At 43.2% G+C, this 22,167-nt stretch overlaps 1 protein-coding gene across 1 annotated transcript in view; it reads left to right on the forward strand.

The window, feature by feature from the left end:
• The window catches only part of mmut (methylmalonyl CoA mutase), a 78,539-nt gene that overhangs the window by 53,727 nt on the left and 2,645 nt on the right, over positions 1 to 22,167 (forward strand). The window contains exons 9-11 of the mRNA XM_068024395.1: positions 9,717 to 9,848; positions 10,457 to 10,604; positions 19,975 to 20,142. Coding sequence (XP_067880496.1) covers positions 9,717 to 9,848; positions 10,457 to 10,604; positions 19,975 to 20,142 — 448 coding nt within the window. The remainder of the gene's footprint in view (positions 1 to 9,716; positions 9,849 to 10,456; positions 10,605 to 19,974; positions 20,143 to 22,167) is intronic.

Below are 22,167 nucleotides of genomic sequence, written 5' to 3' on the forward strand. Positions count from 1 at the left end.
AATTGTTTGTTCCATTTTTTGAGCACTCCTTTAAGGATTGCTGACCAAAGCTACTTGCCTTCCGGGAGAGCAGTGGAGATGAGCGGACCTGCAGGAAGAACACGAAGCAAGGAGTGGATAAATAGAGCCTGAGGATTGGGGCCTAGACCACTTACCTTCCAGGAGAGGAACAGACCTGTGGGAAGAACACTGAGTGAGGAGCGGATAAATACAGCCCAAGGATCACGGCCTAGAGCACTTACCTTTCGGGAGAGCAGTGGAGAGGAGTCCAGGCGTGCTGGAGTTTGAAAACAAAAGTGAGCAGTGACAGCACAGGAAAGCTGCAAGGTTATTGGTTGGTAACTGCTGTTAGGGAATAACTAAATAGCTGGGTTAGTACATTACTGTTAGGATGTGTCTGTAAATAGCTTAATAATAAGGAACAAGTGAATAGCTGGTTACTTTTTGAGTAGTGAACTGTATTGATTTTAGTAGGATTTATCAGTACTAGTAAGGTTTTATTAATAATTCTAAGCTGTTGTAGTATTGGTAAGGTTTTGTTGAAGCAGTAGCAAAGGGTCAACTCATAAATAAAGGAATGGCAGGGTTGCTTCAACCTCAAGATTGCACCTCCCTGTGCTATGTGGGAGCTGCAGGATGCTTCCATATCAAGGAGAACCATTTGTAGAGGAAGTGTTGTCAATTGAAGCAGCTTGAGCTCCGGGTTTTGGAACTTGAGCGACACTGCGGTCCATTCATGAGGATGAGAGCTATGTGGATCGCACATTTATAGATGTGGTCACCCCACAGCTTAAGAGTATGCAGGGAAAGAGGGAATGGGTGACCACCGAACAGTCAAAAAGAATCAGGCAGGTAGTGCAGGAGACCCCTGAGTGCATCTCACTCTCCAACAGGTACTCCGATCTGAATACTGAGGAAAGTGATGCTTCACCATGGCTGGCCTAGCTGCACAAGGGGGTACAGGGAAGACTGGAAGAGTCATAGTGATAGGTGATTCAGTAGTCAGGGGAACAGACAGGCGTTTCTGTGGCCGCAGACGTGAATCCAGGATGGTGTGTTGCCTCCCTGGTGCTAGGGTCAAGGATGCCACTGAGCGGCTGCAGAGCATCCTGAAGGGGGAGAGTGAACGGCCAGCAGTCGTGGTCCACATCGGAACTAACGACATAGGTAGAATGTGGTCTTGCAGTCAGAATTTAGGGAGCTAGGCAAGAAATTAGCAAGCAGGACCTCAAAAGTAGTAATCTCTGGATTACTCCCAGTGCCACGCGCTAGTGGGTATAGAAATAGAAGGATAAGACAGATGAATGCGTGGCTGTAAAGATGGTGCAGGAGGGAGGGCTTCAGAATCCTGGGACATTGGGACCGGGTCTGGGGGAGATTGTTCCTGTACAGGCTGGATGGATTGCACCTGAACAGAGTCAGACTGAGTTCCTTGTGGGACGTTTTGCTAGTGCTGTTGGGAAGGGCTTAAACTAGTTTGGCAGGGGGGTGGGCACCTGAGGGTAGACTCAGTTGGGACAAAATCAGAAATTAAAATGGAAGGTGGAAATCTAATGGATGAGTCTGGAAGACAGAGGAAATGAGGGTTAGAAAATAAAAAAAAGAGTTTGGCAGTGCTGAAGGGTATCTATTTCAATGCAAGGAGTATAGCAAATAAAGCAGATGAGCTGAGGGTACCGATAGACATGTGGTAGGATGATATCATAGCTATTACAGAAACATGGCTTAAGGAGGGACAGGAACGGCAGCACAACGTTCCTGGTTACAGGGTTTTCAGATGCGATATGGAGGGGGATAAGAAAGGAGGGGGAGTGGCAGTTTTGGTCAAGGAAACTTACAGTTGTGAGGAGGGATGATATGTTGGAAGATTCATCATATGAGGCCATATGGATTGAGCTAAGGAACAAAAAAGGAGCAATCACACTGGGTGTGTACTATAGACCTCCAAACAGTCAGAGGGGGATGAAGAGCAAATGTCTGAAAAGTCCAAGGACAATAGGGCAGTAATAGAGGATTTTAATTATCCCAATATTAACTGGGATAGTTTTAGTGTGAAAGGAACTGAGGGAGCTGAATTCTTGAGGTGCATTCAGGAGAACTTTTTTGCCCAATATGTAAAAGTCCAACAAGAGAGGGCGCAGTTTTAGACTTAGTTTTAGGAAATGAAAATGGACAGGTGGAAGGAGTGGCAGTAGGAGAGCATTTTGGTGGTAGTGATCATAATTCAGTCAGTTTTAACATAATTATGGAAAAGGACATTGATAGAATAGGAGTTAGAGTTCTGAATTGGGGCAAGGCCAATTTTACTGAACAGAGGAGTGATTCAGCGAAAGTGGATTGGAAACAGCTACTTGAAGGTAAATCAGTGTCAGAACAGTGGGAGGCATTCAAAGGGGAGATTCAAGGTGTTCAGGGTAAACATGTTCTCACAAAGATAAAGGGTGAGGCAGCCAAATCTAGAGCCCCATGGATGTCAAGGAGCCTACAGGGTAAGATAAGGCAGAAAAGGAAACCTAACGTCCGACACCGAGAACTCAATACTACAGAAAGCCAAGAGGAGTATAGAAAGTGGAGAGGTGAAATCAAAAAGGAAATTAGGAAAGCAAAGAGAGAGGATGAAAGAATATTGGCAAGGTGAACCCAAAGATGATTTATCAATACATTTAAGAGTAAGAGGATAACTAAGGAGAGAGTAGGGCCCATAAAAGACCAAAAAGGTAACCTATGTGTAGGAGCGGAAGATATTGGTAAGGTTCTTAATGAATACTTTGCATCTGTCTTAGTTTTAGTTTTAGTTTTTAGAGATACAGCACTGAAACAGGCCCTTCGGCCCACCGAGTCTGTGCCGACCATCAACCACCCATTTATACTAATCCTACACTAATTCCATATTCCTACCACATCCCCACCTGTCCCTATATTTCCCTACCACCTACCTATACTAGGGGCAATTGCTAATGGCCAATTTACCTATCAACCTGCAAGTCTTTTGGCATGTGGGAGGAAACCGGAGCACCCGGAGAAAACCCACGCAGACACAAGGAGAACTTGCAAACTCCACACAGGCAATACCCAGAATTGAACCCGGGTCGCTGGAGCTGTGAGGCTGCGGTGCTAACCACTGTGCCGCCCAATGTCTTCCCAAAAGAGGGGGGCGATGCAGATATTGTAGTTAAGGAGGAAGAGTGTGAAGTATTGGATGTGATAAACATAGGGAGAGAGGAGGTATTAATGGAATCAGCAACCTTGTAAGTTGATAAATCACCACGGCCAGATGAAATGTATCCTAGGCTGTTAAAAGAAGCAAGAGGGGAAATAGCAGAAGGTCTGACCATCATTTTCCAGTCCTTAGTGGATGCAGGTGTGGTACCAGAGGATTGGAAAATTGTTAACGTTGTGCCTCCGTTTAAAAAGGGAGCGAAGGATTGACCAAATAATTACAGGCCAGTCAGTCTAACTTAGGTAGTGGGCACATTATTGGAATCTATTCTGAGAGACAGGATAAACTGTCACTTAGAAAGGCACTGGTTAATCAAGGATAGTCAGCATGGATTTGTTAAGGGAAGATCTTGTTTGACCAACATGATCGAATTTTCTGAAGAAGTAACAAGGAAGATAGACGAGGGTAGTGCAGTTGACGTGGTCTACATGGTTTTTAGCAAGGCTTTTGACAAGGTCCCACATGGCAGACTGGTTAAAAAAATAAAATCCCATGGGATCCAGGGGAATCTAGCAAGCTGGTTACAAAATTGGCTTTGTGGCAGGAAACAAAGGGTAATTGTTGACGGCTGTTTTAGCGACTGAAGGGCTGTTTCCAGTGGCGTTCCGCAGGGCTCAGTACTAGTTCCCCTGCTTTTTGTGGTGTATATTAACGATTTGGACATAAGTGTATGGGGCGTGATCAAGAAGTTTGCGGACGACACAAAGATTGGCCGTGTGGTAGATAGCGAGGAGGATGGCTGTAGGCTGCAGGAAGATATTGATGGTCTGGTCAGCTGGGCAGAAAAGTGGCAAATGGAATTCAACTCAGAAGTGTGAGGTGATGCATTTGGGGAGGTCAAATAAGGCAAAGGAATACACAATTAATGGGAAAATACTGAGAAGTGTAGAGGAGGTAAGGGACCTTGGAGTGAATGTCCACAGATCCCTGAAGGCAGCAGGACAGGTCAATAAGGTGGTTAAGAAGGCATATGGAATCCTTTCCTTTATTAGCCGAGGTATAGATTACAAGAGTAGGGAGGTTGTGCTAGAACTATATAACTCATTGGTTAGGCCACAACTTGAGTACTGAGTGCAGTTCTGGTCACCTCATTACAGAAAGGATGTAATTGCACTGGAGAGGGTACAGAGGATATTTACGAGGATGTTGCCAGGACTGGAAAAATGCAGCTATGAGGAAAGATTGTATAGGCTGGGGTTGTTCTCCTTGGAATAGAGAAGGCTGAGGGAAGATCTGATTGAAATGTACAAAATTGTAAGGGGCCTGGATAGAGTGGAGGTGACTGGTCTATTCACCTTAGCAGAGAGGTCAGTGACGAGGGGGCATAGATTTAAAATGATTGGTAGAAACATTAGAGGGGAGATGAGGAAAAACCTTTTCACCCAGAGGGTAGTGATGGTCTGGAACTCACTGCCTGAAAGGGTAGTTGAGGCAGAAACCCTCAACTCATTCAAAAGGAGTCTGGATATGCACCTCAAGTGCCATAAACTGCAGGGCTATGGACCGAATGCTGGAAGGTGGGATTAGAATAGGTGGATTATTTTTCAGCTGGCATAGACACACTGGGCCAAGTGGCCTCTTTTTCTGTGCATTAAACTTTCTATAATTCTAACACCAAGTAAAAATGGGTGGAGTGTGCACGGCACACGTTTTGCTTATTTATATCCGATAATTGCAAACTAAGTCCTGTAACTGGCGTAGAATCTTGATTTGCATAGTTAAGCAATCCCTCTCCAGAAACGGAATGTGCTGCTCCCCTATTTACAGGCTCACCTGCCCTCCCCCAGACCCGATTTTTAACTGCCTGACAAACAAGGATGGCTGACAGCTGACAATTGCCCCCAATCTTGGTGGGAGGGGGGGTGGAAAAAAAATACGCTTGTACTCACAACCTTCTGACTTAGTGCTCTTCTTTGGCCTCCTTGTCTCGGGAGATAATGGGTAAGCGCCTGGAGGTGGTCAGTGGTTTGTGGAGCAGCACCTGGAGTGGCTATAAAGGCCAATTCTACAGTGACAGACTCTTCCACAGATGCTGCAGATAAAATTGGTTGCCAGGGCTGTTACACAGTTGGCTCTCCCCTTGGGCTTCTGTCTTTTTTCCTGCCAACTGCTAAGTCTCTTCGACTCGCCACACTTTAGCCCCGCCTTTATGGCTGCCCGCCAGCTCTGGCGAACGTTGGCAACTGACTCCCACGACTTGTGATCAATATCACAGGACTTCATGTCACGTTTGCAGACGTCTTTAAAGTGGAGACATGGACGGCCGGTGGGTCTGATACCAGTGGCGAGCTCGCTGTACAATGTGTCCTTGGGGATCCTGCCATCTTCCATGCGGCTCACATGGCCAAGCCGTCTCAAGTGCCGCCGACTCAGTAGGGTGCATATGCTGGGGATGTTGGCCGCCTTGAGGACTTCTGTGTTGGAGATACGGTCCTGCCACCTGATGCCAAGGATTCTCCGGAGGCAGCGAAGATAGAATGAATTGAGACGTCGCTTTTAGCTGACATACGTTGTCCAGGCCTCGCTGCCGTAGAGCAAGGTACTGAGGACACAGGCTTGATACACTCGGACTTTTGTGTTCCGTGTCAGTGCGCCATTTTCCCACACTCTCTTGGCCAGTCTGGACATAGCAGTGGAAGCCTTTCCCATGCGCTTGTTGATTTCTGCATCGAGAGACAGGTTACTGGTGATAGTTGAGCCTAGGTAGGTGAACTCTTGAACCACTTCCTGAGCGTGGTCGCCGATATTGATGGATGGAGCATTTCTGACGTCCTGTCCCATGATGTTTGTTTTCTTGAGGCTGATGGTTAGGCCAAATTCGTTGCAGGCAGCCGCAAACCTGTCAATGAGTTTCTGCAGACACTCTTCAGTGTGAGATGTTAATGCAGCATCGTCAGCAAAGAGAAGTTCCCTGATGAGGACTTTCTGTACTTTGGTCTTCGCTCTTAGGTGGGAAAGGTTGAACAACCTGCCACCTGATCTTGTGTGGAGGAAAATTCCTTCTTCTGAAGACTTGAACGCATGTGAGAGCAGCAGGGAGAAGAAGATCCCAAACAGTGTTGGTGCGAGAACACAGCCCTGTTTCATGCCACTCAGGATAGGAAAGGGGTCTGATGAGGTGCCGCTATGCTGAATTGTGCCTTTCATATTGTCATGGAATGAGGTGATGATACTTGATAGCTTTGGTGGACATCCGATCTTTTCTAGTAGTCTGAAGAGACCACGTTTCCTGACTAGGTCAAAGGCTTTGGTGAGATCAATGAAAGCAACGTAGAGGGGCATCTGTTGTTCGCGGCATTTCTCCTGTAGCTGACGAAGGGAGAACAGCATGTCAATGGTGGATCTCTCTGCTCGAAAGCCACACTGTGCCTCAGGGTAGACATGCTCGGCCAGCTTCTGGAGCCTGTTTAGTGCTCACAACTGAGTCAAGCTGATAACACCAAGAAAAGAGATAATGGACTAAAGATCTGCTGCTGAAAATAGTTTACCACATTTGTTTTTTCTATTTTGGGCTTTGCACTGAGGTCTTTGTTTAGCTGTAATGGATTAATCTAATATGTCCGAATTTTTGTTTAAAAAATTCACTGTTTAGCTTGGTCATATGAGATCACAGGTGAAGCATTTTCAGAACAGTGGCTTGCAAAAAGAAATGGATAACTTGATGAAATTTAACAGGAACATACAGAAAAAGGATTATTTTGAAGGCAGGGAGGGAGGGAGGGATTATATTGGTTAATACCCAGGACTGGTGAAAAATTATCCTAAAAGCCACTAAACTATGGTTAAGAAACCAAGAAAGGAATGTTTGAATTTCTGACCTTTGCATAGATGCTACATCTATAGGGTGAACACATCCTACGTTTTAGATTAATTTTGATTGGGTGCATTTGCTTAATGGCATTCATTCATTTGAAGGAAATTGGAGTTCAATTGGCCTTGCAGGGTGTCATTTTCTATAATCCCTCTGTGAAGCACCTTGGGACATTTTTTACATTAATGGTGCTATATAAATGCAACTGGATGTTTATCATTGGAGAAGAATGTTGATGTAGTTTTTCTTAATTTGTTTTCTTTCCCACTGTAAAATCGGCCACAGTCAACCAACTTCTCTTGCACTATCAAGGGGTACCCTTTCATATTCTCCCCCTGCCTCTCTCTACTTTGTATGGCTATCTCTCTAGTGTTAATATATTAATTACACTTGAGAGCTCGTCTATTTAGAAGTGAGTTAACATAGAATAAATTATTCCAACTCCCTGACTCAATGCACAAGCTTCATTTTTTTTTACTTCCTATGCCCAGAAGGTTCCACCATCTGCTGTGTCTACCAACATTGAATTGCGGCAGAGATTTGTTTTCTCTTTGCTTAGTGACGAGCATTCAACATCAAGGGATAGAATTTCTATGTGATTTCCATCAAAGTTATGGTAGATGATTCGGGGAATCTCTGTGTAAATTCCAGGTGCAAATCTCAGACCATGAGGAATGCTCTCCCTCAGAAGGCCTTTCCCATATTTGTCGAGATTTTGGTCTGATGGATGTTTGAAGAAAGTGTAATGCAGCAGCATTGTATTTCATCTTGTATGCTTATCTTTGTAGCCTCTGACTAAAGTCAGCATAAAGAACTGGCTGGGCGACAGGAGACAGAGAGTAGCAGTGGAAGGGAGTTTCTCAAAATGGAGACGTGTGACCAGTGGTGTTCCACAAGGATCCGTGCTGGGACCACTGTTGTTTGTGATATACATAAATGATTTGGAGGAAAGTATAGGTGGTCTGATTAGCAAGTTTGCAGACAACACTAAGATTGGTGGAGTAGCAGATAGTGAAGGGGACTGTCAGAGAATACAGCAGAATATAGATAGACTGGAGAGTTGGGCAGAGAAATGGCAGATGGAGTTCAATTAGGGCAAATGCGAGGTGATGCATTTTGGAAGATCCAATTCAAGAGTGAACTATACAGTAAATGGAAAAGTCCTGGGGAAAATTGATGTACAGAGAGATTTGGGTGTTCAGGTCCATTGTTCCCTGAAGGTGGCAACGCAGGTCAATAGAGTGGTCAAGAAGGCATACGGCATGCTTTCCTTCATCGGACGGGGTATTGAGTACAAGAGTTGGCAGGTCATGTTACAGTTGTATAGGACTTTGGTTCGGCCACATTTGGAATACTGCGTGCAGTTCTGGTCGCCACATTACCAAAAGGATGTGGATGCTTTGGAGAGGGTGCAAAGGAGGTTCACCAGGATGTTGCCTGGTATGGAGGGCGCTAGCTACGAAGAGAGGTTGAGTAGATTAGGATTATTTTCATTAGAAAGACGGAGGTTGAGGGGGGGACCTGATTGAGGTGTACAAAATCATGAGAGGTCTTGACCGGGTGGATAGCAAGAAGCTTTTTCCCAGAGTGGGGGATTCAATTACAAGGGGACACGAGTTCAAAGTGAAAGGGGAAAAGTTTAGGGGGGATATGCGTGGAAAGCTCTTTACGCAGAGGGTGGTGGGTGCCTGGAACGCATTGCCAGCGGAGGTGGTAGACGCGGGCACGATAGCGTCTTTTAAGATGTATCTAGACAGATACATGAATGGGCAGGAAGTAAAGAGATACAGACCCTTAGAAAATAGGCGACAGGTTTAGATAGAGGATTTGGATCGGCGTAGGCTTGGAGGGCCGAAGAGCCTGTTCCTGTGCTGTAATTTTCTTTGTTCTTTGTTCTAAAGAGGTTTTCTTTTCTCCACTTGCTCTGTCTTCTGCAATCTGCATTTGTAGCATAGGGATAATTTTATGTTAATGGATCAGTTATGTTTATCTCTTTTGACAGAACAAGAACTGTTGATAGAATGATAGAGATTGAGTCTTTGGTGTCCCAGAGTGTGTTTCTTGGGTTAACATAAACAACTTCTGTAAAGTGGGTTTTATGGACAATTGTATGGCTCACCGATTTTTTTTTTCTCAAGGAGAGCACTAAATCAGTAATTTGCCACTGAGAAGAAGTGAGAAGCATGGACTTTCCAAGAAATCTTTAAAAGATAAAATCAAGAATTTGGAGCATGCCCATTAAGATTAGAGGTGACTTAGATATTGGGATTCTGGATTCAAGTGCAGAGAGAGAAAAATGCTCACCTTAGTCACCTAAGAGGGCTGCTAGACTTTACCAGAATTTGTTATTGTAATCATAGAGCACTGTCTAAATCAGTCTTCCCTTGGTGCAAGTGATTGCAAGTTGGGTCAAGCCACCAGTGCACCATTAGAACGATAAGGTATCAAAAGGATACTTTTAATACATCACTAGAGGAAAGGATTGGCAATGTAAATATCAAGCATGATGGTATATTTTAGGAAGTAATACCAAGAATTTGGAGTTCAAGGCATTAGCTTTGATTATACAGGTCTTTTACACTATCTGCAAACTTCCTTGTCGATTTAATCTAACAGAAATTATTGATAAACTGACTAATTATTTGAGCCTTGGCATGTACTAAATATATTAACTTAATTAATTAGATGTACTGTTGGAGAAATTACAGATGCAATGAAAAAAGTGTTCGGTGAACATCGACCTAGTAATCGCATGGTGAGCGGTGCATATCGACATGAATTTGGGGATAATGAAGAAATGTCTATGGCAGTAAACAGGTGGGTTAAAAATGGTTAATTATAGTAATTTTTATAGTTTTCTTGTGTTTGCTGGCATATCTAAAAGGAACTATATATGCTTTCATTAAAATCCCTAAAATATCAGTATTTTCATGAACAGTTACTCGGCTAATATAATTAAGATGTACTTCAATTATTTTGAGTTAATTTGTCCAACTGTCAAGTTTATAAGGACTGTCATTTTATTTTTTGTCTTTGTCTTGGAAGAATGGGGAGTGGGATTCCAATTAGGGTTGCACAGTGTTATGTCCCCTTGCCCAACCGAGACATCCCCACCTAGAAATGCCTTTGAGAATCCTAAAAAAAAAACTCAAATAAATCACCCCCTTAACCTTATGTATTCCAGGGAATACAAGACTAGTTTATTTAATCTCTGCTCACAATCTAACCCATGAAGCCCTGCTGACATTCCAGTCAATCTGCACTGCACTCTTCTCAAGTCTAGTCAGCTGACTAATATAAATGTACAAAGTAATACATATTCTTAAAGTGTCTTGACATGTTCACAAGCAGCTTAATGTGTCAACTGAAACTTGTCTGCAGTTTGCCGATTAATTTATTATGTTTTTTGTTCCTTGTATGTTTAGGATTGAGGAATTTGCCAAAAATGAAGGCCGTCGACCTCGTCTGCTTGTTGCTAAAATGGGTCAAGATGGGCACGACCGAGGAGCAAAAGTTATTGCGACAGGATTTGCTGATCTTGGCTTTGATGTGGATATAGGACCACTGTTTCAGGTAGGTTAATGGATACTATTTTAATTTCCCCAAGTAAATTGAAGCAGAAACTCATTATAATCGTCAAATCTGAATTTATTTAAAAGAAAAAAAATTGTCAGTTCTATCCTGAGAGGGTGGAGGTCTTGATTTTACAATTGCATATTGCATGCAGGTTTGAAATTAAACTTTGAAGTTTAGTTCAATGCTTATTTTGGGACAGATAAGCGAGTAAAATGCATCACATTTGAAGAAAGATTCCTTAGATGAAAAAAAAAGACATGTGGTTCCAGCTGGTTGAAGCTGTGGTGTTTCCTTCTTAGGAACATAGGAACAGGAATAGGCCATTCAGCCCGTCGAGCCTGCCCCGCCATCCACAGCCCTCTGGGGTAGAGAATTCCAAAGATTCACAACTCTGAGTAAAATAATTTCTCCTCATCTCTGTCCTGAGTGGCTTCCCCCTTATTTTGAAATTGTGTCCCCTGGTTCTAAACTCCCCAACCAGGGGAAACATCTTAGCTACATCTACCCTGTCTATCCCTTTAAGTATTTTGTAGGTTTCAATGAGATCACCTCTCTTTCTTAGAAACTCTAGAGAATACAGGCCCAGTTTCCCCAATCACTCTTCATTGGAGAGTTCCACCATCCCGGGAACAAGTCTGGTGAACCTTCGTTACACTGCCTGTATGGCAATAATATGCTTTCTCAGGTAAGGGGACCAAAACTGCACACAGTACTCCAGGTGTGGTCTAACCAAGGTTCTATACATTTGAAGCAAGACCTCACTACTCCTGTACTCAAATCGTCTTGCGATAAAGACCAACATACATTAGCCATCTGAATTGCTTGCTTCACCTGCATGTTAGCTTTCAGTGAATTATTGACAAGGACACCCAGGTCCCTTTGTACATCTGCACTTTCTAATCTCTTACCATTTAAGAAATACTCTGCATATCTATTCCTCCTACAAAAGTGGATAACCTCACATTTTTCCACATTATATTCCATCTGCCATGTTCTTGCCCGCTCATTAAGTCTGTCCAAATCCCCTTGAAGCCACTTTGCATCTTCCTCACAACACACATTCCCCCCTAGTTTTGTGTCATCCGCAAACTTGAAAATATTACATTTGGTCCCCACATCCAAATCATTGATATATATTGTGAACTGCTGGGGCCCAATCACTGATCCTTGCAGTACCGCACTATCCACAGCCGGCCAACGCGAGAATGACCCATTTATTTCTACTCTCTGTTTTCTGCCTGTTAACCAATCCTTAATCCATGCCAATATATTACCTCTTAGCCAATGTGCTTTAATTTTGCTGACCAACCTCCTGTGGGAGACCTTATCAAAAACCTTCTGAAAATCCAAGTATACAACGTCCATCGACTCCCCTTTATCAATTCTATTATTAACATCCTCAAAAAATTCCACAGGTTTGTCAAACATGATTTCCCATTCATAATTCCATGTTGACAATGCCCAATCAGATCATTATTATCCAAGTGTCCATTTATCACATCCTTTAGAATAGATTCTAGCATTTTCCGACGACTGATGTAAGGCTAACGGGTCTGTAATTCCCTGTTTTCTCTCTCCCTCCCTTTTTAAATAGTGGTGTGACATTTGTGACCTTCCAATCTGCAGGAACCGCTCCAGAATCTCTAGAATTTTGGAAGATGATCACCAATACATCCGCTACCTCTATAGCTTCCTCTTTCAACACTCTGGGATGTAGAATATCAGGTCCTGGGGACCTATCAACCTTCAGCCCCATTAATTTCTCCAATACTACCTTCTTACTAATACTAATTGCCTTCAATTCCTCATTCCCCCTAATCCCTTGGATCTTTAATTCTGGGAGATTTTTTGTATCAGTGAAGACAGACACAAAGTAATCATTTAGCTTCTCTGCTATTTCTGTATTCCCCATTATAAATTCTCCCGACTGCCTGTAATGGACCCACATTTGTCTTAGCCAAACGTTTCCTTTTTACCGTACCTATAGAAGCTTTTACAGTCCGTTTTTAGATTTTTTGCTAGCTTACATTTATATTCTGTTCTCCCTTTCTTTATCAGTTTCTTCATCCTCCTTTGCTGTATTCTAAAATCCTCCCAGTCCTCAGGTTTACTACTATTTCTGGCAACTTTATCAGCCTTTTCTTTTCACCTTATACAATCCTTAACTTCCTTTGTTATCCACGGTTGACTGCCTTTACTTTTGGGGTTTTTGTACCTTGAAGGAATGTATAGTTGCTATGTAATATTTCTTTAAAGACTATCCATTGCCTATGTACTGTCATACCTTTTAGTGTATTTTCCTAATCCACCTCAGCCAACTTGCCCTTCATACCTTCATAATTTCCTTTGTTCAAATTTAACACCCTGGCTTCAGATTGAACTACCTCACTTTCAAAGGTAGTGTAAAATTCTATCATATTATGGTCACTCATTCCTAAAGGTTCTTTTACAACAAGATTATTAATTAGCCCTTTCTTAGTACATAATACTAGATCTAAAATAGCCTGTTCTCGAGTCGGTTCCTCAACATACTGCTCTAGAAAACCATCCCTAGCACACTCCAGAAACTTATCCTCCACAGCATTAGTACTCATTAGGTTTACCCAGTCTATATGCAGATTAAAGACACCCATAATACTGTCTTACCTATGCTACCTGCTTTTCTAATCTCCTGATTAATGCCTGTGTGGTGGCCTATAAACAACTGCTACCAATGTTTGCTGCCCTTGCTGTTTCTGCGCTCCACCCAGATTCCACATTTTGTTCTTCCAACCTGAGATCCTCCCTTACTAATGCATTGATCCCATCCCTTATCAGCGCAACACCACCTCTTTTTCCTTTTTGCCTGTCCTTCCTAAATGTCGAATATCCTTGAATATTCATTTCCCGGTCTTGGTCACCCTGTAGTTCTTAGGACTAAATGATAGCACAGCAGATGCATATCTTTTTTTATCTCTTAAACTCCTGAAGTTGAGTTTAGTTCTGTTGTAATTTCTGAAAACTCTTCCTTCCCATCCTACCCACGTTGACTGCCTACCTAATGAGTATAAGCAAAAAAATGGATGTTCTAACTAGCATCTTGCTGTGAAAGGAAAGTTGGAATCTCACTATCAATTTTTTATTATCCTCTAAGATTCAATGCTTACTATTGTCAGGTGTAGATAAATATTGAGGCCACAATCCCACTTAATTGCCTGGAGAAATTAATTGCCAGACTCGAATGAGTGCAGAGGGTTGCATTTGAGTAATGTCCAATTCCACTTACTTATACTGGCTGATAAGGGTATCAGAATTCTTGACTTGTTTTTAAAGGTTGTTTTATCTCTGACTGCTTATTGGACAGTGTGGAAGAGTTTCCTGAGTCAAAACAGAATATACTAGCACTTTATTTCATTTTCAGAGGCATAGGTATCAGACAAGAAACCATTTTATTCGAGCAACGCTGAGTGCTGACAGAATTCAAAATGGGAGCCTTCCCTGAGAGTGCAGTCAACTAAAAATTGTCAGTAATTATTTTCAAGAATTCTGCAGACAGGGGAGTACTTTGTACAAAAATACTCTGGAGTTTTATTCTTTAACAGCATTTTTTTGAAAGATTTATATTAACCAAGGAGAAGACTACAGTTTTTAATAAAGACAAGAAACTAAATGGAGCTAAGTATGATTGCCTGAAGGCCTCTGCCTAAGTGGTGTACATAGAATGATAGAATGGTTACAGCACAGAAGGAGGCCATTCAACCCATCATGTCCGTGCTGGCTTTCTGCAAGCGCAACTCACTTAGTCCCACGTTCCCACCTTCCCCCCCACCCCCCCCCCCCCCTCCACCCTCAGCCCCCTTGGCCGCGCAAGTTTTTTCTCTTTAGATAATTATCCAATTCTCTTTTGAAGCCATCAGTTGAATCTGCCTGCACCACACTCTTAGGTAGTATATTTCAGCTCCTAACCACTCACTGTGTAAAAAAAAAAAGCTTTTCCTCATGTCACTTTTGCTTCTTTTGCCACTCACCTTAAACCGGTGTCCTCTGGTTCTGGATCCTTCCACCAATGAAAACTGTTTCTCCCCATCTACTCTGCCCAGACCCCTCATGATTTTTAACACCTCTATCAAATCTCCTCTTAATCTTCTCTTCTCCAAGAATCACCCCAGCTTCTCCAATCTATCCATGTACCTGAAGTTCTTCGTCCCTGGAACCATTCTCGTGAATCTTCTCTGCACCCTCTCTAATGCCTTCACATCCTTCCTAAAGTGTGGTGCCTAGAGCTGGACACTATACTGCAATTGAGACTGAACCAGTATTTTATACAGGTTTATCATAACTTCCTTGTTTTTGTTCTCTATGCGGCTGTTTAGAAAGCTCAGGATCCCGCATGCTTTATTAACAGTTTTCTCAGCCTTCCCTGCAACCTTTAATGATTTGTGCACATATACCCCCCCAAGTTCCTCTGCTCCTGTACCCACTTTAGAATTGTACCCTTGAATTTATATTGCCTTTCTCGTTCTTCCTACCAAAATGAATCACTTCACACTTCTCTGCATTAAATTTCATCTACCGCTTGTCTGTCCATTCCACCACCTATGTCTTCTTGAAGTCTATCACTATCCTCCTCACGGTTCACAATACTTCCAAGTTTTGTGTCATGCACAAATTTTGAAATTGTGCCCTGTACACTCAAGTCTAGGTCATAAATATGGATCACGAAAACCAGGAGTCCTAACACTGACCCCTAAGGAAACCCACTATATACCTTCCTCTAGTCCAAAAAACAACCATTCACAACTACTCTCTGTTTCCTGTCCCTCAGCCAAGTTTGTATCCACATTGCAACTGTCGCTTTTTCCATGGGCTGTAACTTTGCTGACAAGTCTGTTTTGTGGCACTTTATCAAATGCTTTTTGGAAGTCCATGTACACCACATCAGCCACATTGTCCTCATCAACCCTCTCTGTTACTTCATCAAAAAACTAATGCAAGTTAGTTAAATACGATTTGTTAATAAATCTGTGTTGGCTTCCCATAATTAATCCATATTTGTCCAAGTGACTGTTAATGTTGTCCTGAATTATTGTTTCCAAAAGCTTTCCCATCATTGAGGTTAAACTGACTGGCCTGTTGTTGCTGGGCTTATCCTTGCATCCGTTTTTGAACAAGGGTGTAACATTTACAATTCTCCAGGCCTCTGGCACCACCTCTGTATCTAAGGAGGATTGGAAGATTATGGCTAGTACCTCTGCAATTTCCTCACTTACTTCCCTCAGTATCCTTGGATGCATCTCATCTGGTCTTGGTGACTTATAAACTTTAAGTACAGCCAGCCTATCTAATAGCTCCTCTTGTATCAATTTTTAGCCCATCCAGTATCTCGACTAGCTCTTCTTTCACTATGACTTGGGAGCACCTTCTTCCTTGGTAAAGACACTTGCAAAGTACTCATTTAGTACTCAGCCATGACCCCTGCCTGCATTCCTCAAATCGGCCCCACTCCTCCTTTTACCACTCTTATTATTTCTATACCTATTGAAGACTTTTGGATTCCCTTTTATATTAGCTGCCAAGTCTCGTCACATATTCTCTCTTTGCTTCTCTTATTTGTTTTTTTTCACTCCCCCTCTGAACCTTCTATATTCAGCCTGGTTCCCAATTGTATTATCCACCTCACATTTGTCTCATGTACCCTTTTTCTGCTTCATCTTTCTCTCTCTCTTTCGTCAACCAGGGAGCTCTGGATTTGTTTGCCTTATCTTTCCCCCTCATGGGATCGCACCTTGACTATACTTGAGCTATCTCCTCTTTAAAGGCAGCCTATTGTTCAATTACAAGATTGCCTTCTAATCCTTGATTCCAATTTAACTGGGCTCAATCCGTTCTCACCCCATTGAAGTTGGCCCTCCCCCACTTAATTATTTTTACTCTGGATTGCTGCTTGTCTTTTCTATAGCTAACCTAAACCTATGATGCTATGGTCACTGTCCATTAAGTGGTCGCTCACAGATACCTGATTCGCATGACCCACCTCATTCTCGAGAACCAGATCCAGTAATGCCTCCTTCCTCGTGCTCTGGAAATATGCTGGTATAGAAAATTCTCCAGAACACTGTTTAAAAACTGTTGCCCCTCTCTGCCCTTTACACTATTACTATTCCAGTCTATATTAGGATAATTAAAATCCGCCATTATACCTACTCTATAATTCTTGTACTTCTCTGTAATTTCCTTGCAAATGTTTTCCTCTATGTCTTTCCCACCAGTTAGACCTATAGAATACACCTAGTACCTCTATTGTTTCTAAGCTCTAACCAAATAGATTCTGTCCTTGACTGGTCTAGATTATGCACTCTCTCCAGCACTTCAGTGTTCTCTTTAATCAGTACTGCTACCCTTCCTCCTTCCCCATCTTTTCTAAACACCTTGTATCCAGGAATATTTAGCATCCATTCCTGCCCTATTCTGAGCTAGGTCTCAGTTATCACCACAAGGGTGGCAAGGGCGGCACAGTGGCACAGTGGTTAGCACTGCAGCCTCACAGCTCCAGGGACCCGGGTTCGATTCTGGGTACTGCCTGTGTGGAGTTTGCAAGTTCTCCCTGTGTCTGCGTGGGTTTTCTCCGGGTGCTCCGGTTTCCTCCCACAAGCCAAAAGACTTGCAGGTTGATAGGTAAATTGGCCATTATAAATTGTCACTAGTATAGGTAGGTGGTAGGGAAATATAGGGACAGGTGGGGATGTTTGGTAGGAATATGGGATTAGTGTAGGATTAGTATAAATGGGTGGTTGATGGTCGGCACAGACTCGGTGGGCCGAAGGGCCTGTTTCAGTGCTGTATCTCTAATCATATTTCCACGTGGCTATCCACGCCTGCAGCTCATCAACCTTATTTATCGTACTCTTTGCATTCACATACATGCACAGTAAACCTAATTTAGACCTTATTACATTCCTTCTTGCTCTGACCCCATCTAATGCCTTAATATTTCCTACTCTATTGCTATCTGTCTCTCCAATTCTCTGTGCAGCTTAGTTTACCTCTCTCATATTACCACCTGGTTACCACATCCCTGACAAGTTAATTTAACCCCTCCCCAATAGCACTAGCAATTTTTTTTTTTTTAATTATTTCATGGAATGTGGGCGTCAATGGCCAAGCCAGCATTTATTGCCCATCCCTAATTGCCCTTGAGAAAGTGGTGGTGAGCTGCCTTCTTGAACCGCTGCAGTCCATTTGGGGTAGGTATACCCACAGTGCTGTTAGGAAGGGAGTTCCAGGATTTTGACCCAGCGACAGTGAAGGAACGGCAATATAGTTCCGAGTCAGGATGGTGTGTGACTTGGAGGGGAACTTGCAGGTGGTGGTGTTCCCATGTATTTGCTGCCCTTGTCCTTCCAGTTGGTAGAGGGCGCGGGCTTGGAAAGTGCTGTCTAAGGAGCCTTGGTGCATTGCTGCAGTGCATCTTGTAGATGGTACACACTGCGGCCACTGTACATCGGTGGTGGAGGGAGTGAGTGTTTGTCGATGGGGTGCCAATCAAGCGGGCTGCTTTGGCCTGGATGGTGTCGAGCTTCTTGAGTGTTGTTGGAGCTGCACCCATCCAGGCAAGTGGAGAGTATTGCATCACACTCCTGACTTGTGCCTTATAGATGGTGGACAGGCTTTGGGGAGTCAGGAGGTGAGTTACTCGCCTCAGGATTCCTAGCCTCTGACCTGCGCTTGTAGCCACGGTATTTATATGGCTACTCCAGTTCAGTTTCTGGTCAATGGTAGCCCCTAGGATGTTGATAGTTGGGGATTCAGCGATGGTAATGCCATTGAATGTCAAGGGGAGATGGTTAGATTCTCTCTTGTTGGAGATGGTCATTGCCTGGCACTTGTGTGGCACGAATGTTACTTGCCACTTATCAGCCCAAGCCTGGATATTGTCCAGGTCTTGCTGCATTTCTACACGGACTGCTTCAGTATCTGAGGAGTCACGACTGGTGCTGAACATTGTGCAATCATCAGCAAACATCCCCATTTCTGACCTTATGATTGAAGGAAGGTTATTGATGAAGCAGCTGAAGATGGTTGGGCCTAGGACACTACCCTGAGGGACTCCTGCAGTGATGTCCTGGAGCTCAGATGATTGATCTCCAACAACCACAACCATCTTCCTTTGCACTAGGTATGACTCCAGCCAGCGGAAGGTTTTCCCCCTGATTCCCATTGACCTTAGTTTTGCTAGGGCTCCTTGATACCATACTCGGTCAAATGCTGCCTTGATGTCAAGGGCAGTCACTCTCACCTCATCTCTTGAGTTCAGCTCTTTTGTTCATGTTTGAACCAAGGCTGTAATGAGGTCAGGAGCTGAGTGGCCCTGGCAGAACCCAAACTGAGCATCACTGAGCAGGTTGTTGCTGAGCAAGTGCTGCTTGATGACACCTTCCATCACTTTACTGATGATTGAGAGTAGGCTGATGGGGCGGTAATTGGCTGGGTTGGACTTGTCCTGCTTTTTGTGTACAGGACATACCTGGGCAATTTTCCACATTGCAGGGTAGATGCCAGTGTTGTAGCTGCATTGGAACAGCTTGGCTAGGGGCACGGCAAGTTCTGGAGCACAAATCTTCAGTACTGTTGACGGAATATTGTCAGGGCCCATAGCTTTTGCAGTATGCAGTGCCTTCAGGTCCCAGCCTGTACAGGTTCCATCTCTCCCTGAACCGGTTCCAACGTCTCAGGAATCAAAAGCCCTCCGTCCTGCACCATCTGTTCAGCCACGCATTCATCTGTTCTATCCTCCTATTTCTATGCTCATTTGCACGTGGTGCTGGGAGTAACCCGGAGATTACTATCTTTTGGGGTCCTGCTTGTTGGTTTCTTTCCTAGCTTGCTAATCCTGCAGGGCCTCATCCCTTGTTCTACTTATGTTGTTGATACCGATGTGGACCATAACCTCTGGCTGTTCACCCGACCCCTCAAAGTGCTATGCAGCTGCTCAGTGACATCCTTGATCCTGGCAGCAGGGAGGCAACATACCATCCTGGATTTCCATACTAAAACAAATTATCCATTTATCAAGACCTCCCCCATTTGTCTCATGTACATGCAGCATGTTGATTTTAACCACTCAACAGACAAGTTAAAAGGGGTTGGCTATTCAGTGAGATCAGGTGCCATGTGAACAGGCTATATAAGATTCCACCGCAAATATTATGACATTACAGATTGGAAAGTAGCCAGAAGGATATTAATTGGTAAGGTCATCTCAGAATCTGCTTGTTTTAAAGTAGAAAATGGAAATATTATCCTGGTGAAATATAGGCATTTCAAATCTTAATCAATCATTGTATAGTCTCGTCAGAACTCTACCAAACTACTGCTGTTTTACTTCTAGACTCCTCGGGAGGTGGCTCAGCAAGCAGTAGATGCAGATGTTCACTGTGTGGGTGTCAGTTCGTTGGCTGCTGGGCATAAAACTCTTGTGCCAGAACTGATTAAAGAGCTCTGTAATCTTCGGCGCCCTGATATTTTGGTCATCTGTGGTGGTGTAATTCCTCCTCAGGTACTACATTTAAGATGTAATTTCAGGGTTTGTCTTGTACTGTGAATAATGATACATATGCTGATGTTGAGTGGGTGCTTCCTTAATCACACTTCTTTTGTCAGGATCTTTAGTGGCAGTTGGAGAAAAATACATGATGCATGCTATTCTTTTGCTTGTAATATCATTCAGACATAAAGGAATGGGTGGGGGGGGGGGGGGGAGGGTGGCTATGAAAACAACCTGCAAAATGAAACAGTTATATACTAATCTATCTCTGCCATGGAAAAGGGAATGATGTTTCATTTGAAATACTGTGTCCTATAACAGGAAGAACAGTCTTACTGGTTCTCATTTTTTTTTTAATGTTATCACTGCATGAAAGACATTTTTATTTGTTCAGTCTGCTTTAGTTGACACGTGAAGAGCTGTTGAGGATTTGGCCAATTTTGATAGTGCTTTGAGGTATTCTGACTAGAGGGGAGGGGACAGGAGAATAAATGTGCATCAACTTCTAGTATTTGTACCTCAACAGGGCTTTTATGCAGGGTCAGAAATCAGATTAGACTTAATAAAGAACATGAGAAATAGGAGCAGGAGTAGGCCCCTCAAGCCTGCCCCGCCATTCAATAAGATCATGGCTGATCTGCCCCAGACCTCACTCCTCTTTCATGCCAGCTCCACATAGCCCTCAACTTCCCGATATTTCAAAAATCTTTCTACCTCCTTTTGAAATACTTTCAGTGATCTAGTCTCCACAACTCTCTGGGGTAGAGAATTCCAGACATTCACTACCCTCTGAAGAAATTCCTTTGCACCTCAGTTTTAAATGAGTGTCACCTTATTCTGTTACTATGTCCCTTAGTTTGAGATTCCCCCACTAGTGGAAACATCTTCTCAACATCTACCCTGTTAAGACCCCTAAAGATCTTGTCCGTTTCACTAAGATCACCCCTCATTCTTCTAAATTCTAATGAATAAAGGACTGACCTGTTTAGCCGTTGTTGATAAGTCAACCCCTTCATCCCAAGAATCAGCCTAGTGAATCTCTTTTGAACTGCTTCCAATGCTAGTATATCCTTTCTTAAATATGGGGACCAAAACTGTACACCGTACTCCAGGTGTGGCCTCACCAACACCCTGTACAGTTGTAACAAGACTTCCCTATTTTTAAACTCCAACCCCCTAGCAATAAAGGCCAAAATTCCATTTGCCGCCTTAATTAGTTGCAGCACCTGCATGCTAACTTTTTGTGTTTCATGCACAAGAACACCCAGATCCCTCTGTGCTGTACTTTTTTGAAGTCTCTCTTCATCTAAATAATAGTCTGCCTTTTGATTCTTCCTACCAAAGTGCATAATCTCACACTTTCCTACATTAAACTCCATCTGCCAAGTTTTTGCCCATCACTCAACCTTATGTCCTCATCACAACATGCCCTCTCACCTATTTTTGTATTGTCAGCAAATTTGGATATATTACACTTTGCCCCCCTCCTCCGAGTCATTAATATAGATAATAAATACTTGAATCCCTCAGACTGATCCTTGTGGCACTCCACTAGTTATGTCTTTCCAACCTAAAAAAGAACCATTAATCCCTACTCTCTGTCTTCTGTGAGTTAACCAATCCTCAATCCATGCTAATACATTACCCCCAATACTGTGAGCTCCTGTCTTGTGCAATAATCTTTTATGTGGCACCTTATCGAAGGCCTTCTGGAAATCCAAATACACTACATTTACCAGTTCCCCTTTATCAACTCTGCTTGTTATATCCTCAAAGAACTCTAGCAAATTTGTCAAACATGATTTCCCTTTCACAAAACCGTGTTGACTCTGTTTGATTGCGTTAAGCTTTTCTAAATGTCCTGCTATTTCTTAATAATGGACTCTAGCATTTTCCCAACAACCGATGTTAGGCTGACTAGCCTATAGTTTCCTGCTTTTTGTCTCCCTCCCTTCTTGAATAGGGGCGTCATATTAGCGGATATTTTAGAGATAGGTAGGATGTGGATAAGCGCATGTTACAGGGACCTGTGCTGGC

Source organism: Heterodontus francisci, chromosome 3, assembly GCF_036365525.1.
Source record: "Heterodontus francisci isolate sHetFra1 chromosome 3, sHetFra1.hap1, whole genome shotgun sequence".
Classification (NCBI taxonomy): domain Eukaryota; kingdom Metazoa; phylum Chordata; class Chondrichthyes; order Heterodontiformes; family Heterodontidae; genus Heterodontus; species Heterodontus francisci.